At 40.4% G+C, this 18725-nt stretch overlaps 1 protein-coding gene across 1 annotated transcript in view; it reads left to right on the forward strand.

Annotated features, from left to right (window-relative positions):
* Nucleotides 1-4497: 4497 nt before the first annotated feature.
* Nucleotides 4498-18725, forward strand: part of GRM1 (glutamate metabotropic receptor 1) — a 428308-nt gene continuing 414080 nt past the window's right edge. Inside the window, 1 exon segment of the mRNA XM_062187757.1 lies at nt 4498-5197. Within this exon segment, the coding sequence (XP_062043741.1) occupies nt 4498-5197 (700 nt within the window).

Genomic DNA, 18725 nt, shown 5'->3' on the forward strand with positions numbered 1-18725 from the left:
TATTCTCAAGGAATCACTTGATCACAGTGCAGTTTGTGGATGCATTTGCTTTATTACCTTCTATAGATGATGAGCATTCTATTGTCCTGATTGTTATACACATTAAATCATTGTGTTGAGATAATAGTCACGTGTCAGAATTTCCTCTGCTGAATTGCCACTGTATTTTGCACTAAATATATTTCTTAATCTAAAATATTGTTGACGCTTATTACAATATTACAAATCACATACTTACTATAGTTTACTATCTATCAGTACTGAATAAATAAATATTCACAGTACTTCTGGATTCATGCACCTTTAATATTTTTTCAACTCTTAGTGCATTGAAGTATCTTTGATAATTTGTATGTAATCCATCCTTTTAATAATTCTCTTCAATTTTACTGATAGAATCATACGTTATATAACTATACATGTATCATGCTCTGTCTCCTTTGATAAAACCTTTATTTTTTTTCAAAAAAGTATGTTTGTGAGATCTTATCTCCTTTTGTGTTAATGCAATCTATTTTTCCTGTTTTTGATCCCATGTCATCTAAAGTTCAGTGTAAATTAATTATATGTTAATTTAGTTTATAATTTTATATTGTTACATTTGAAATTAAAATTTTCCTTTAACCCCTCTAGCATAAACTATGTATTGTTATGATACTAAAGTTTATCTTCATTAAAATTATTTATTTCAGATGGCTAAATGTGTAGTTTGTACTTGGACTGTAAAATGAACTTGAAAAATAATACATCTGAACATTTAATTATTTCTTCAATATCTGAGTCTTTTTTAAACCACAGTAATGTGAAATATTAAAGTATTCAAATAGCTTTCACTTGGACATTTGCCCCAGTGTTTGAGATGTCAACTGGAACACTATCATTCCATACAGAGTGCCTGAGTTTGAGTCCTGGCTCTGCTTCTGATTCCAGTTTCCTGTAAATGTACACCCTTGGCGGCAGCATGTGATTTTTCAAGTACTTGGGTTACTACCATGCACAAAGGGGACCTAGACGGAGTTCTAGGCTTCTGGTTTTGGTGTGGCCAAGTCCCAGCTTTCACAGGAATTTGAGGAGTGAACCAGTGGATGGAAGATATATCGTGTCTCTATGTATCTTCATCTCTCTCTCTCTCTCTCTGCTTTCAAGTAAAAATGCAGATAAAAAATAAAGAAATTTAATAAAGGCATTCAGTTTTGAGGAGTATATATTAAAGGTAAATATGGACTTCACAGACATTACTTTCTCTAATGTTAATTAATATTAATGGTTCATTTATGCACAGAAATAATGGCACATTTACTATATCTATAAAATATTCCAAGAAAATTATCTTCAGGGATCTTAATACTATAATAGCTTTATCCACTTTATCTACAACTGAACTTAAGTAGCTACTAGAGGAGTGAGATACTATGGGAAACTGTGAATACCCTCAGCTTGCCCTTCACCCAACACACACAGGCACAGAATCATTTTAGCCTGTATGGGCAGAAACTTAACTCTTCCCATTTTTGGTGAGTAAGCATGTAACTACTTCCAGAACTGATATCTTTCAGTTTAACAAGTGTGCACATGGTTCAGTGTATTATTGGTGGAAAAAGGAAAGAAGAATCTATTGTCTATAGATTGTCCAATAAGAAAAATTTGATACTTGCGAAAGAAGACCAGGGCCAGAATGAGAAAGATCTTCTGTTCCTGACTGGGGGCATTGTTTCCTTTCATGGAACACAGAGAAGAGTATTTGAAACTACTTCATGTGATTTGTGCCCTCCAGCCTTACATGGCATAATCCCATAGTGTAACAATGACATGAGAAGGCAATTACAAAGAGACCCACAAGAGCCAATCCCTCTGCTCTGTGGATGACATAAATAGAAAACTTTGAACAGGAGTGGAAAGGCACACTGTCATTTGTCTTTCCCGTTTGGAAAAGCCAGGACACATTCTGCTCAGCCAACATGTTCCCAAAGGAATGTGATTTAACTTCCACTTTTGACACACTAAGAAGCAACACCCATCAACCTGTCGGGAGGGTGGTGGCAGCCTGGGAGGAATGTAGATAGGTGTTTTTCACTCCAGTGTTTTCATGTGGCCTGACTCTCATTCTCAGTTTAGTTACATCTTGACCTGGAAAATGAAGCCACTGTTTACCTTCTCTTCCTTTGGTTTGTCTGGATTTGTGACAGGCATGTCCTTCCTTCCACTATTCTCACCCTACACCGCCTCTTCCTCTTCCCTTTGAGACCTGTGCAAGCAACCTACCTCTAGATGTAATGCACATGCATTGGCACTCTGCCTTTCTTGGTAGGGACCTTACTTCCAGAGAGAGAAAATATATTTAAGTCTCTGAGATGCATACAAATACATCCACCCAAAATCAGCGTAAGAAGCTCTCTACTCCTTTTGCTACATCTGACTGTTCATATATCTGACAGTTTCTTTAAGACCCCTCCAGTAGTAATGGAATACCACTTCTCCCCAGTTTTCTCCACTTCCTCCTCTATCAAACGACTGGCTTTTATGCATGAGATGATAGACAAGCCTTGGGTGACCTGTTTTTTTTTTTTTTCCTCCCCCCCCCCCCCTTCCTTTTTCCCTTGCGGTAAAACAGTGCTGAAGAAAGAGGGCACTAGTGTACAGCCCAGATCGCATCCTTTCACCGCCTGGATTAGAGCTGAGGCGTCTTCGAACCGAGCGCCGCCGCTGTCCTCTGGCCCCGGGGACTACAGCACTGTCAACCCCAACCAGGTAAGTCTCAAGTCCACATCTTCCAGAGTCAGGTGAGTGGACCTCCCTGCCCTGAATCCCACTCACAGCGGCCAAGTCTCAATCTATGGCATTTCCTCCACAGCTCCCAGGCGCATCCTCTGCTATTGCCTTTAGTCCTCCGTCCCCGGGGAAGCACTACGACCCGTGGGGGTATCTGGGCTGTCTGCCCTCTTTCTTAACCTGATCTGCACTCTCACACTCCCGGTGTGCTATCTTAGCCGCTTCCTAGTCCAACGCTCATCCTGAGAAAGGGATCCGAGGAGGGACAGGAGAGGGAGCCAACTTCAGCCTGCAGGCAGCTGAGATTTGGCGCCTCTGCCCCCGAAGAGGTGGGGTGTGAATGTGTACCTGCAGAAGAGCTGCGAGGCGCGGAGACTGAGGGTGCAGGGGTGGTGGGGAGGCGAGGGGAGGGGTAGGGAGGAGGTGTGTGTGTGTGTGTATGTGTGTGTGTCTGTGTGCGCGCGCCCGCGGGTGTGAAAAACGCGAAGGAGGGAGGATGAAAGAGCCAAGGACGGGGCGGGGGGGGGGGTGTCAAGGAATTGCAATTTACTGGACAAAGCGTCCCTGGCAGGCCCAGCGGGTAGGTCTCAGCGCTGGACCAGCACTGTCCAGGGTTCTGAACGCGGCACTGCTCAGGCTGCTTCTGCAGGAGCGACCCGAAGCCCCGCTCCGTTCCCTTTTTAGCAACCATTCAAAGTCAAAAGGTCCCAGGATAGGCAGGCAGGGGCAGGAGCCCCTCCACCCCCTCTCCCATCTGGGGAAACAGGTACCGCTGTCTGCACCTGTCCACATGACAGTAAGCCCGATTTCTTATGTTGGGAAACATATGAAACTCCAACGAGCGGAGACTTGGCCAGGCGTTGCCTTAGTAACTAATATGGGATTTCTTCAAGCTGGTAAATTTATATTTACTGCTGGTATTGTGGATCAGGGTCTCTCCAAGACCTCAAAATTAAAACAAAAGATGTGCCCCCTTGTTTATGTACGTTTTAAAGTGGCGCTTGCATCTTTAAGATGAGTTTCTAAATTTTCTTCTGGGAAAAAGTTGATTTCTTCAAATCCGGAAAGTTCTCTTAGGTTTGAGGACCTAGCTCCTCCCCTCCTCTTTTCTCCCTTCCTCCACCCCCCTTTTTCCTTCCCCCACCCCCACAGTCAGAAAGTACGGTGAGTATTTGGGGATGGAGAAAAGAATGGAGGCTGGAGGAGGGGACAGGTCGGCCGGGCTCTGGCCGCCAGGGACCCAGGAGCGCAGCCTTCCTCATTGACCAGAGCTGCATCTCTGGCTGGCCCTGCGGCCCAAACCAGAATGGGCTGAAATAGAATGGATGAGGCAACTATTAACATCATTGACCCCAGTGTTCTTACCCAGGTCCTCTGATGCTGGGGCTCTGATTTTCTCCCCCTCCCCCTTTTTTCCAGCAGCATCCAGCTCTCAGCTGCCAACAGAACGTTGTCTTTGTACCCTTGATCAATTTACCTTTATGCACCTGTGAAGAACGGGAACTCTGACTCTCCTAAAAACGCCCCCGGGGCGTGGAGGCTGCGGTGGAGGATCGGGAGGAGGTGGCGGCAGACGGAAGGAGGCGGTGGTGGAGGTGGCCAAGGCTTTGGACAAATCGCGCTAGCCTGAGCGACCAAGCCGGGAGCGGCAGCATCGCGCTGCTAGGTGTGCGCACGGGACCAGCGTGGGAACGCGGCTGGCGGGCTGCGGACCGCGTCTCCAGCACCATGGTCAGGCTCCTCTTGGTTTTCTTCCCAGCGATCTTTTTGGAGATGTCCCTTCTCCCCAGACACCCCGGCGGGAGAGTGTTGCTGGCGGGAGCCTCGTCTCAGCGCTCGGTGGCCAGAATGGACGGGGATGTCATCATTGGGGCGCTCTTCTCCGTGCACCACCAACCTCCAGCGGAGAAGGTGCCAGAGAGAAAGTGTGGGGAGATCAGGGAGCAGTATGGCATCCAGAGGGTGGAGGCCATGTTCCACACGCTGGATAAGATCAATGCGGACCCGGTGCTCCTGCCCAACATCACCCTGGGCAGTGAGATCCGGGACTCCTGCTGGCACTCCTCTGTGGCTCTGGAACAGAGCATCGAGTTCATCCGAGACTCTCTGATTTCCATTCGGGACGAGAAGGACGGCCTCAACCGGTGCCTGCCTGAAGGCCAGTCCCTCCCCCCAGGCAGAACTAAGAAGCCCATTGCGGGCGTGATAGGCCCAGGCTCCAGCTCCGTGGCCATTCAAGTGCAGAACTTGCTCCAGCTCTTTGACATCCCCCAGATCGCGTATTCCGCCACCAGCATCGACCTGAGTGACAAAACTTTGTACAAATACTTCCTGAGAGTTGTTCCTTCCGACACATTGCAGGCGAGGGCGATGCTTGATATAGTCAAGCGTTACAATTGGACCTATGTCTCTGCAGTCCACACGGAAGGTAGGCATTGCATCTGGGAAGGAAATGTATCGAGAAAGCCAGGGCGTTGCATGATGTGCTCTTGGGATTGTAGCACAGTCGCTGTCTATCTCTAGCACTCTGAGAAACACACTTCACCTCAGAACACACACACTCAGGCATTGCCTTTTGCCTTCATTCCCTTACAGTGACAGTGCAGGGAAACTGTATCCCATGGAGTTTCTGGGGACAGAGCAGAAACGATATCCAATTCTCCATGCAAGGTGTCCAGCTGTGGATTTGAGACATATGCTATTGTTAACCCCATATTTTGAGTTTCAGTTTGAGCGGTTCATTTGGCCGAGGGGTTATAATACCCTTCAGTGACTGGGTATGCTTTTCCAAGGTTAATAGGTCAATTCAGTGTGAGTAATCAGCAAAAAGAAGGCAGGGTCACATCAATTGGACTTGAACGTTTGAATCTGTCTTGAACAGCTAAAGGTGTTTCTTTGTCCTTTTGTACCCCTTCTTACACATCCTCAACTTCCCTGTGGATGTATGAGCATCAATCTCCTTCAGTGTATCAGACACAGGCTCTTAATTCTGAGGCACCTTAGATGCAAAAGACAGGTAAATGACTGAAACTATTTTTTCCTTACTTGAATTGTTAACGTTATCCAGAATCCCCCTTCCAACCACAGATAATTAATTATCTATCTATCTTATGAGGAATAGCAATGATGATCTCTTGGATCTGGGTTTTGGTTTCTAGTCCTTTTCTTCTAATACAATGATGTTGCTCATTAGGATTTAAAGTAAGACCAATTATAAATAAAAGGATAGCAGAGGTTAGGTTTAAAACGACTTTTTAAAATGAGATAGATTTACCTGAGGTTAATAGCTTTGAGTTTTTTTCTTGAGACATATAGAAGTGAATTCTCAAATAATGTCTTAAACAGTTCCCTTATTCTCTTCTCCTTGGCCAGTTTAGATTTTTAGGCAGAATGAGATTTTTGAGCTCATCTGCTCTCAAGTCTCGCAGTAGGTTTATGAAGACACTGGGTCCTGGTTATAAATTAAGGTCTGGGGCAATCCACATTTATTTGTGCATATGGAAGAGAATCTTGAGGGTATTTCTGCATTAAAATTTCATAAAATCAAAGTATTAAAGAAAAGGCCATAGGCATGGTTCCATATTCTTTTAATATTTGCACAATTTTCAGTTACTGGTGTGAGGTCTGTTTGTGAAAATTAACTAATATTTTTACCGAAGTGGTTCTATGGTTATTTTTAGTGAAAACAGATACTTTAACTGATAAAGGGGTCAGAATTTTCAGAATAACCAAAAACAATGTGGAATCATACATTATAATTTCAGATTTTGCTTTTGGGAAAAAAAAAAAAAACTCTTTTTGCTGCACTATTAAGACTTCTAGAACCTGAGTCATGTTTCTAAATCTTGAGTTTTAATGATGATCTGCCTACCTCTCTTACCAAAACTTCATTCCTGCCTCTGTGAACAAAACTTCATTCCTTTTACAAGACACAGATTTAAGTTCAGAAGTTAACTCCTTACCTTTATTGCTTAGTATTCACCCTATATTCTGGTGTCTAGTATGGATTTCTCTAGTCTTAGATGGAACATCCTGAAAGTACAAGTTCAAAATGTTTCAAATAACAACAATGTAGAGAGCTCTGCAAAAGAAATGATAAAGCATAGATTGACTGTGATTTATATAAATATTTAATAATTCTCCATCTATTGAGCTAGGCAATTGATTATTGATATCTGAATGGTAAAGTTTTTATTTAGGAAGAAATAATACTTCATCATTTTTATACAGTAGTTTTATTTTCTATATTTTATTACAAGTTTATGTTATTTTGGGGGAGGATAGGAGTATAACCATGATCCCTCAACCCCAAATTTGTTTTTTGATTGTACCACTTTGCAAAAAATAACTTCTACTAGGGGTTTCTGTCTAACAACTAGAATTATATTTTTGTAAAATTAGTTAGACTTGTGTTTGTTAATTTTGTTGAGGAAGGAATGATTATTTCATCCATGTATTAGTTTACGTTACTTTATTTCCTTCTTACCCTCTGACTAATGTTGTATGGCAGAGAAAATATCTTCATACAATTGTAGACATTGATTCTAGACTGGATTGCATACCTAGAATAGTGTTATCATTAATTTCAGTGTTTATTTTATTGCCAAGAGATTCCACCACTCACTGTGCCTTTCATATGTGATATGAATGTCTCTTCCCAAAGAGAATTAGAAACTTGTCTTATTAGACATAACATCTGTGAAAACTAGATTGTTTTTATTTTCTTCTATCTGCAAATAATTTTTGCAGTTTACACAAGCTACATTGTGTAAACTCCAACTAAAAATTCATTTTTCCTGAGGCTTTGCCTTCCTGCTTCTCAGGGACCCATGGTATACTGGCCTATAGGCATTTTCTTGGCTCATTTAGTAATTTTTCTGCCTTCAGACTGATGGGGTCACCTACTGGTGACAGGTCCCTGTCAACTAGCAGCTAAGGCCACATATCAATGTTGTCTCTGCCATCTGGGCACTACTCAGGAAGGAAGCCAGTTTGTCTGCATAGTGGCAATTTGGAGATAGGAAATTCTAGGACCGTCAGTGACCTTCACCTCTCCTTTCCAAATCCATCATTCCATAGTCAATTTATCATCATTTTTTTTATTAGAACTTAGCCTGGTATGATTACTATCAATAAGACTAAGTCACTAGACATATGAACCTTCATTGTTGTAGTTAATTTTCATGACTTTAAGATCTTACATGAGGTATCTATTCTTTGCCCCAATTGCTTAAATATTCCTGTATAACTTTATTTTATGTGAAAGAGAGATATTTTCTGTTTTTTGAAATGACTTAGAATTTTGTTATATTCTTTTACATTCTTTTCAATTTTGTGTTACAATATTTGTGCTACATTTGTTCTCTAGCCACAACTGGCAGTTTACCTGACATAAAAGACCATCAGTGCTTATGAAATTATCAACTGTCGACTCTTCAGAAATTGTTCATGATTGGTTCCTGAGGGGAGTATTGAGATAGACTTGTCAAAGGGGGAAGGGAGGCACTGAAGAAATAGCGTCTCATCTGCAAACAAAATTCAAGTGCACTTTGGAACAAGCTACTCACCTGGAATGTGTATCTTTAAATATGCTAAGCATAGAGCACAAAAATAGCCTACTTCTGAGAAGAGTATCTGGGCCAAGGACAGTAAATTCTAGTCTTCTGATACAATTCAGATTCCTCATCAAAAACTGAGTTTATCATTTAAAAAGGATACAGAAAACAACACTTTAAAATAATTCTGATTGATTAAAATTCAAAGCATTGAACATGTACAGTAAAGAATATTCTTTGGGTTTGTATCTTCAAAAAGATTTTTTTGGTTGTTATTTTCATTTAAGCCTTTCTTAGTCAAGTGAATATCAATAAGATAAAGGGTTTAATGATTCTAATTTTGTTTCAAACATATTCATACAAAGGTGGTCTTTTTGTTTACAGTTAGCTTTTCATTGTGGTGCAATTCTTCCTTGACATTTTCTTTCATATAATCTGAAATGGACGTTTTGAGTTCTTTTCATAATCTGATCCCTTTCTTTTTATAAACCTTATTTTGCTTAACATGAAACTTAATTTAAAAGTCTAATAGTATCAGATCAAAATCTTCCTAAGACATAAACACATAAGCTTACTAGGACTTTGGCTACTGCAGTTACTTATTCTCTACTAAATATCATATTTCCTATATTTGCACCAATGTCTTTCTTTGTATCTGTTTCACTTGATTGTAACCCATTTCACAGGAAGCTACTTTAATGAATTGCTCTATTTTATTACATAATAAAAAATGGGAATATGTTGTAAGACTATTTAGGTCATCCAATTAAGGATGCTTAAAACAATACTATCACATCCTTGCTCATGCCCTGTGTTTTACAATTCTGATTAGAGTTTCTAGGGAGCAGGGAGACTATAGTAGTTACATTCAAAAACGGAATTTCACCTGACTCTTAGTTTTTCTGACTCCCTCAATTTTCAGCCAATTCTCCTTCAACTACTGGGCTTCAACTAAAACAATTCAAACTCCCCTTCTTTGTGATATTTGTCATCAATGACTCTTGTCCTCTTTATACTGTATCTCACCAATTCCTTCACCTGTATATTATGATTTTTAGTCCTTCGCCATCATAGCTGACTCAAATACCTCTTGGATCAAATAATGTGCCAAAATCTTTTAAAAGTTGTGTTTTAGTGTTATGGCAAGCTTCTTTCCATTTATGCCTTGGCAAGAATTAATATTGTTATTATTGCTGGTGTTATTAAATCCAACAATACGATTTTAACTTGTTTCTTTTAATAGTGAAATGATTAACTTAAATTTGCCTTTATAACATATAAGTAAGTTCTAGGATTTTTATCTTATTTTATTTTAAAGATGTATTTGGAAAAGAGAAAGGGTCACATACATACACATACACACACACACACACAGAATGAGAGAGATCTTACATCTGCTGCTTCACTCCTCAGATAGCTGCAATACTGGGGCTGGGCCAGGAAGCCAGAAGCCAGAAGCCAGAAACTCCATCTTGGTCTCTCACATGGGTAGCAGGGGCCTTAGTACCTGGGCCATCCTCTGCTGCTTTCCCAGCTTCATCAGCAGAGAGCTGGATCAGAAGTGGAACAGCCAAGACACAAACCTGTGGTCCTAAGGATGCCAGCATCACAGGCAACAGCTCAACCCACTATGGCACACTTCCTGGCCCTGGAATTTTTATTAATTTGACTTAATATAGCAGCTTTGTATCATTAGGACTGAATAATATACATTAAGAACTGATTAATAGGGTCAAGGGCAAAGTCCCATACTCCCTCATCAGCAAACCACTTCCTGAATAATTCTGGTGATCACTCAGCATGTTATGAATTTACTTGACAATATGCTTCCCCTTGCCTTTTATATCACCTTGTACATTTAGAAATAACTATCAGATGATTAAATTAAAAGCTATCCAAGCAGATGTTCAACTTTGCTTGAAGATTTAATGCATAAAATCTATATATTAGAAATCTGAAGATTTAGTGTCAGTTACTAGCTTACACATGTGCAATTTGAACACATGTAAACATAAGTAAAACTAATCCATTACTATCTAGTAATGTGCAGACATTTAGAAACATGAATTTTTAATCAATGCTTCGGAAACATGGAATGATAATAGTGGTGGTGTAATTACCTAGAGAAAAGGGAATTTTGGTTAGTGTTTTGTTTAGGAACAAGGCAGTTGTGAAAATTAGAAGGTACATTGAAAGTGTCCCCATGGCAGGAAAAATAATCAGAAATGCTTAGCTGAAGTGGAGACTGTGAGCTAGGAACCAATATCAAAGACAGAGTGAGTTCTGATACATAGTCTGTGATTCCATGAGCATTATGTACATAAGTGACAAGTGCTGGCAAATGTAGAAGCATGTTCAAATGGGTTTTGTGTTTAAGAAAGATATGTCTAAGATGATTTAATTTATTTATTTTTACTTTTTAAATTTATATAAAGGGAACAAATTTCATATACACAGTTTTAGCAGCATAATGATACTTCCCAACCTATCTTCCCTCACTCCCTTTTTCACTTCCATCTTCCCTTCTCCTTTTTTCTTATCTTTCTTTCAATTTTTACAATGGCACACTTTCAATTTACTTTATAATCACAAGTTTAATGCTTGACTAAATGGAGTTCAACAAGTGGTAAGCAGCAAAACTGCTGTTCATCAAGACTATAGACAAGGGCTATAAACAATAATCAAATCTCAATATGTCTATTTTGCTAATATACATAACATTTTTGGTACTATATATATTACTACAAATCAGGGAAAACATATGATGTTTGTTGTTTTGAGACTGTCTCATTTTACTAAGCATAATGATTACCAGTTGCTCCATTTTGTTGTGAAAGACAGGATTTCACACTTTTTTTACAGCTGAATAGAGTTCCATCAAATATATATATATATATATATATATACACACATACACACAGATATATATGTATATATATATATATACATACACATATATATGGCATATATCCCTCAATTGTTTCTTTTTTTTCTTTTTGACAGGCAGAGTGGACAGAGAGAGAGAGAGACAGAGAGAAAGGTTTTCCTTTGCCATTGGTTCACCCTCCAATGGCCGCTGTGGCCGGTGCGCTGTGGCTGGCGCACCATGCTGATCTGAAGCCAGGAGCCAGGTGCTTCTGGTCTCCCATGCAGGTGCAGGGCCCAAGCACTTGGGCCATCCTCCACTGCACTCCCGGGCCACAGCAGAGAGCTGGCCTGGAAGAGGGGCAACCGGGACAGAATCCGGCGCCCCGACTGGGACTAGAACCTGTTGTGCAGGCGCCGCAGGCGGAAGATTAGCCTATTGAGCTATGGCGCTGGCCCCACATTTTTTTCTTTATCCAGTTATCAGTTTATGGACATCTGCTTTGATTCCATACCTCTTAGTGAGTTGAGCTGCTATAAACATGAGGGTATACTTCCATGCTTGTCAGCTTTTTCTATTTTCTTTTCTTTTCATTCCTATTTTTTTTTTTAAATAAAGGCAGAAGAGACAGAGACAGATCTTCCATCTGCTAGTTCACTCCTTGGATGCCTGCAATACCCTGGGCTGGATCATTCAAGATCTCCCATGTGTGTGGCAGGTACCCAAGTACTTGAGTCGTCATCTGCTGTCTCCCAGAGTATGCATTATCAAGATCAGGAGCAAAGGATCCAGGGACTTGAACCAGGGAACTCTGATATAAGCTGAGGACATCCCAGGTAGCTATTTAAAAGCTGTACCAAATGCTTGCTCTTGCTCATCTCCAAGAAGATTTTTACATGATTCAAAGATAATTAAAATAAAATGAATTCTTACTGAATTGTGCAGACTAGATCTATTGGGTGGAAACTGGAAAAATCAACTTTAAAAATGTCGCTTACTGTAAAACTTTAGGTGTTAAAATAATTTGGAAGTATGAAAAATGCTCCAAAGGAGTACTTCATAAAACTATTTGATATGGTAAAGACTTAGAGACAATCATAGAGGAATTGAAGATATTTTCATTTATGTAATCCAGGACCTCCTGGAGAATTTTGGTTATAATTAACTGGTGTGTGATAAGTAAGTTTCAAACACTTGATTTTTTTGGTTTAAAGAGTTCAATCATGGATTTAATAAATTCAATTTGATTGAACTTTGACCGAAAAGAAATGCCAAGGATAGTCATGAGGTATTTACTTTGTGATTAAAAAGTGTTCACCTCCAAGTAAAATCTTACTTACCCATAATCCTATATTCTTGATTTCTAAATAATCTATTTATTTGCTTCATACTTGAGAACTGACCTATTTAAACACCAATGTTTTGGGGTATGCATATAGCACAGTGGTTAAGTCATTGCTTGGGACATCCACATCCCATATTGAAGTGCCTGGGTTTGAGTTCTCTTTCAAATTCTGATTCCAGTTTCCTGTTAATGCCTACCCCTCAACCCCTGGCCCTGGAAAGCAGCAAGTAATGGCTCAAATAATGGTGTCTCAGCCACCTACATGAGAGATCTGGAATGCAGTCCAAGATCCCAGCTTCAGTCTGGCCCACTCCTGGCTATTGTGGGCAACTGGGGAGTGATCCAGCAGATGAGAACACTGTATTTTCTTTTCCTTTCTCTCCCTTTCTGTTTTTCTGCCTTTCAAGTAAATAAATAAATACACTCCAATCTTTCATAATGAAAATAGTTTTATATGGTGATCTTTACAAACTGTATTATATAGTTTCTTAACTTCTTTTAAAGAGTGTTCCATTTAATAGAGATTTTTGAATATACAAAATATTCATGAATATATATTATTATATTTGTCAGGAGATAGTGGTGATCCTGCTGCCTGAATAAAGGCAATTATTCCTATCCAAAATGGTCCTAGATTGTCAAATCTTTGATTTCTTATCTTAAATTGGTTAAATTCATAAAATTAATTTTCTAAGATATTAATTGGTATTTAGTGAACAGTGACAATGTGCTATAGAAGAATGATGTTTGACCCAACAGCTTCATTGTTGGGTCACATTGGCAGGAAACTGTAAGCAGAAACAAATCCAGGACTCTAACTCAGACACTCAGACATGAGATGTGGGCGTCCTAAATGGTGTCTTAATTTTTGCACAGAATGCCTGCTCCAAGTCAAGAAATGTGGGTTCTATATTATAAACATGCAGAGCTAGAGAATAATTAAGTGTGGAGGAAACATAATCCAATTTCTATGTTGGAAGGGGCACTCGAAACCAAGGAGGCCACTTATCTTTGGGGAAAATAATGAAGAAATATCAATTTAATCAAACAATCAACTTGATTATTAATTAATTATAAGTTTGGTGAGAGGATGATGAGAACTTGACTATAGGAAGTGTCAGTTGAAAGGTAAAGGAAAGAACTGATTTGACAATCAAGTAGAAGAGAGACTAGGATTTAATGACTAGTTTGCTGTGAGGACTAAGGAGAAAAAGAAGTCTAGAATGGCTTCCAGGTTTGTACTCTATAGCAATAAACAGAGAATAAAAAAGGAAGCATAAATTAGGGGACAAAGACTCTTAGATTGATTGAGATATCAATGGGGCAATGAAATTGAAAGATTTTATAGGACAAATATCTGGGAAAGGAGGTATTTTGAGATTTCTCAGCAAATAGCTGTGGTTAAAACTGGAAGTGTTGGTGAGATTGCCAACAAGCAGGATATAGCGTGATAAGAAAAGATCAAATGAAAAATTTTACAAAAGTGAAAAATGAGAAAGGACCCAGAGATGTAAAGAAGAAACGACAGTCATAACAGTAGAAAGACAAAGAGGAAGGACAAGGAAAGAACCAGGTGTCAAGGAAGAGAGTTCCAAGAGGAGAAGAGAGCAATGATCATGGAAGCTGTGAGGAAAGGGAGAAGAGACTACAGAGACGGTGTTCTGTATTGGTAACGTCTTAGTCTGTAGGTGGTGCTGTAACAGAACACTCAAGACCAGGTAATTTCATTTATTAACACCAGAAATTTATTTCCACTGTTTTAGAAGCTTGTAGTTCAAGATCAAAGCTCTAGATTGTCAGGTTTGGGGTCTAGTAAGCTCTCTCTGCTTTGAAGATGGTGCCTTGTTGCTGTGTCTTTACATGGCACAAATGGATAGGCAAAAAAGGCCTACCCCAGTTCCCTCCAGCCTTTCTACAAGCTTAACTCCATTCACGAGAGCAGCACTTTCCAAAAGGCATCACCTCTTTTTAGAAACACAATGGGAATTAATTTGTAACATGCATTTTGGAGAATATTCAGATCATAGCAAATAGTTTCTACTTTCTCCGAGCTTCTACTGCTCCAATTTCTAAATGCACAAGAAGGGCAGAGGCCAGGAGGGAGTGGTGAATACTAGTATGCACATTGTTCCTAGAGACTGAGAAAGGAGGGAGGGAGATATGCTATGTAGCTAGAGAAAGATGTACTTCTGAATGAGTGAAATTCTCTAGGATGAGAAAGTCTTACGCAGGTATTAAGACTGGTGCAAAAGGATGAGTAGAAAGAGGAAATTTGATGAAGTGAGATTGTTGAAGATGCCAGAAGACACCATGGCAGAGATGACCTTGAACACAAGGATGTTCTCAGGGTGGTGATATCATTACATCTGGGAAAGAGCCTGGCTACTCTGCTTTTGATCCAGCTCCATGATCTGTATATACTGTAGAAGGCACTGGATGATGACCCAAGTTCTTGGGCCCCTGTCACCCTTGTGGGAGACTCAGTTTCTGGCTCCTGGCTTTGAGCTGCTCAGCCCTGGTTGTTGTGGGCATTTGGGAGTGAAACAGTGGATGGAAGAATGATCTCTCTCTCTCATTCAAATAAATTCCTTAAACTGAATAAATAAATAAATAAATATTTAAAAAATACCAATAGAACACATTATGGGGCTCACCTGAGACTGGAAACTACGTATGTCTAGTAGAATCAGTTGATCCAGTTGATATTCTATCCAGTAGTGTGCTCTCCCAGATACAACCAAGGAGTATCAGCTTTCCCAGCAGTGCATTTAGTTGGCTACCTGCTTGCCCCATGTCCAAAATATCAGAATATTTCTTTCATTAATTACACAGGCTAACAGGTGCTCACCAGAAACCACAGCCTAAAATTTTCCTTTATCCACATCCTGCCAAAAAGCCAGATGGGGAAATTAATATTTAAAAAGATCTTCTAAAGGATCATTATCAACCTCTGCAAATTTTACATACCTTACTTTGCTGACTCCTTCTCTAGAATTGTCTTTTATAAATTGCATGTTAGTCGTTCCCTTTTCTCATTTCTTGAAGATCAGAACAAGAATTGTAAATGTAAATAATACTGTATAATTTTCACTATTTTTAGCTGAAGCTATTGCTTATTATCTTGTTGAATGCCCCTTGCATAAAGACTTTTATAAATAGATTCTTTTTCAATTTTAATTCTGGAAAGCCATTTGTTTCTCTTGAAGAATATATGTGGCTCATCTTAATTGATCATTAGAGTATTGGGTTTTCTGTTTTTCTCTTGCCTACCAGGAAGCTCAAAACTACATGTAATGCACAATAACAAAAAAAGTTCTAGCTTACGTGCAGAGCTTCTTCTCCCCCTTACTTCAGTGCCATTATTTTATTCTTTGTATGTTTTACTATTATAAAATGCCTCTATTTTGGGAACAGGCAATATATTAATATGCAAGGGAATCTTCAATAAAAAATTAATCCCATTTTTCCATCAACTTAAAAAATTATTTGTTTATTTGAAAGTCCAAATTACAGAGAGAGAAGGATAGAAATGGAGAGGGTTCTTCCATTTGTTGGTTCACTCGCCAGATGGTTGCAATGGCCAGGGCTGGGCCAGACTGAAGCCAGGAACCAGGAGCTTCATCCAGGTCTTCATATGGGTGAAGGGACCCAAGGGCTTGGGATGTCTTCTGCTGCTTTTCTCAGACACATTAGCAGGGAACTGGATCAGAAGTGGAGAAGCCAGGACTGGAACCGGCACCCATATGGGATACCAGCATCTCAGTACACCACATCGCTGGCTCCTGCATCAACTTTTTCATTGCTTTTGTATGTGAAAATGGAAATGACCCCCTTATAGGTAGAGATCCCTACTGAAATTTCTATATGTTGTTGAAGCAGATGGTAATGGCAGTTTGAAACATTTTTGTTTTTTAAATGTGGAAGGGAAGGCATATCTTGCACTTATTGTCTAATAGGCTGAAAAATGGAGAACAATTTTGTGGTGTACAGAAGAATCCCTGAGTGCTAGTCACAAAATTGAGAATTCATGTTCATTCAGATTGATGAAAAATTCCTTTCCCTGTCTCAATGCTGTGCCCATGACTCTGCGACTTGCAGGCGTTCTGCAGCCGGCTCTGCAGCCACGCTTGGGTATTTTTCTCCATTTTGGCACGGTGAATGTAGCTGAAATATTCTCTCTCTTTTCCACCTTCATTGCTGAGCAGGGCTGCTGTGCCCCTGGGAATTTTTAACAGCTTTCTTCCTGTTTTCCCCTGTTCTCATCCCAAGGGGAAAATAAAGCCTTTTGTAAAGTGACTGTGAGAAATGGAGAGAGAGCTTGCTTTCTGCCCACTTCTAACTTGTCCTGGTGCTCTCCTTATGTGCTTCTCAGACCATAATTGCTTCTAGTCTGGCAGTCAGTCTCGCTTCGGGTTCTGTGTGGGCTCAGGACATACCTATGCTGCTGTCTTAATCATCATCTTTCTGTCTGAGCTAAGGGCAACATGCTTTAACCTGATAAACTGAGCTTGATGTAGGATGAGTTGTGAAAAAGAAGCTTCACATCTTTTCATCCTGTTAATAGGCACTCATTAAATCACAGAGAATAAAGGAGGCAATATGCATTTATATTTTAAGAGAATTAACTACCCCTCCCCCCTTTAGCTAGAAATGTCAGATTTGAAACCATGAAAAAGCAAATTTCATTTTTTTTCTATGTGGGTACACACTGAAAGGGAAGTTAATGTGGACTATCCTTGATCTGACATTTTAATAGTAAAATCTTAACTGAAAAGAAATCTCTTTTTTTAAACAATGAAAAAAAATACCAAGTGATTGGTTTTGAAGTGCTTGGAGTCTCCTTTTCAGTAAGCTGTTTTTAGGTTCTTCAGGGTGCAGAAGAATGCACTAGAGGAGTCTGCTTCAACAGTGTGCATGCCAGTCAGCTGCAGAATTGTTACATTGCAGATTCTTGGTCCTGTTGAGCAGATCTATGGGGCTGCATTTCTTTCTTTCTTTCTATTTTTTATAAAGATTTTATTTATTTATTTGAAAGGCAGAGTTACAGAGAGACAGAGCCAGAGAGACAGAAAGAGATAGAGATAGAGATAGAGAGAGAGAGAGAGAGAGAGAGAGAGAGAGAGAGAGAGAAGTTTTCCATCTGCTGCTTTACTCCCCAATTGGCCACAATGGCTGGAGCTGTGCCGATCCAAAGCCAAGAGCCATGAGTTTTTTCTGGTTCTCCCATGCAGATGCAGGGCCCAAGGACTTGGGTCATCTTCCATTGCTTTTCCAGGCCATAGCAGAGAGCTGGATCAGAAGTGGAGCGACTGGGGTGCCAGTGCTGTGGTGCAGTGTGTTAATGCCCCAGCCTGCAACGCTGCCATCCCATATGAATGCTGGTTCTAGTCTCGGCTGCTCCTCTTCTGAACCAGCTCTCTGTTATGACTGGGAAAGCAGTAGAAGATGGCCCAAGTCCTTGGGTCCCTGCACCCATGTGGGAGACCTGGAAGAAGCTCCTGGCTCCTGGCTTCAGATCGGCTCAGCTCTGGCTGTTGCGGTCATTTGGGGAGTGAACCAGAGGAATGGAACACCTTTCTCTCTCTAGCTCTACTTCTCTCTGTAACTCCTCTGCCTTTCAAAATAAATAAAATAATTCTTTTTTTAGTTGTACTTTTTTAAACTTTTATTTAACAAATATGGATTTCCAAATTACAGCTTATGGATTACAGTGGTTCCCCCACCCCATAACATCCCTCCCACCCACAACCATCCCATCTCCCAACTCCCTCTCCTATTCCATTCACATCAAGATTCATTTTCAATTATCTTTATTTATTTGTTTATTTTTGACAGGCAGAGTTAGAGAGAGAGAGAGAGAGAGAGAGAGAGAGAGAGAGAGAGAGAGAGAAGGTCTTCCTTTTTCCATTGGTTCACCACCCAAGTGGCTGCTATGGCTGGCACGTTGTGGCCAGCGTGCTGCGCCGATCCAAAGCTAGGAGTCAGGTGCTTCCTCCTGGTCTCCCAAGCAGTTGTAGGGCCCAAGGACCTGGGCCATCTTTCACTGCCTTCCCGGGCCACAGCAGAGAGCTAGACTGGTAAAGAATAACTGGGGACAGAATCAGGTGCCCCAACCGGGACTAGAACCCTGGGCTGCCAGAGCCGCAGGTGGAGGATTAGCTTAGTGAACCACGGTGCCAGCCAGTTTTCA

This window comes from Lepus europaeus, chromosome 3 (assembly GCF_033115175.1).
Source record: "Lepus europaeus isolate LE1 chromosome 3, mLepTim1.pri, whole genome shotgun sequence".
In the NCBI taxonomy this organism is placed as follows: Eukaryota; Metazoa; Chordata; class Mammalia; order Lagomorpha; family Leporidae; genus Lepus; species Lepus europaeus.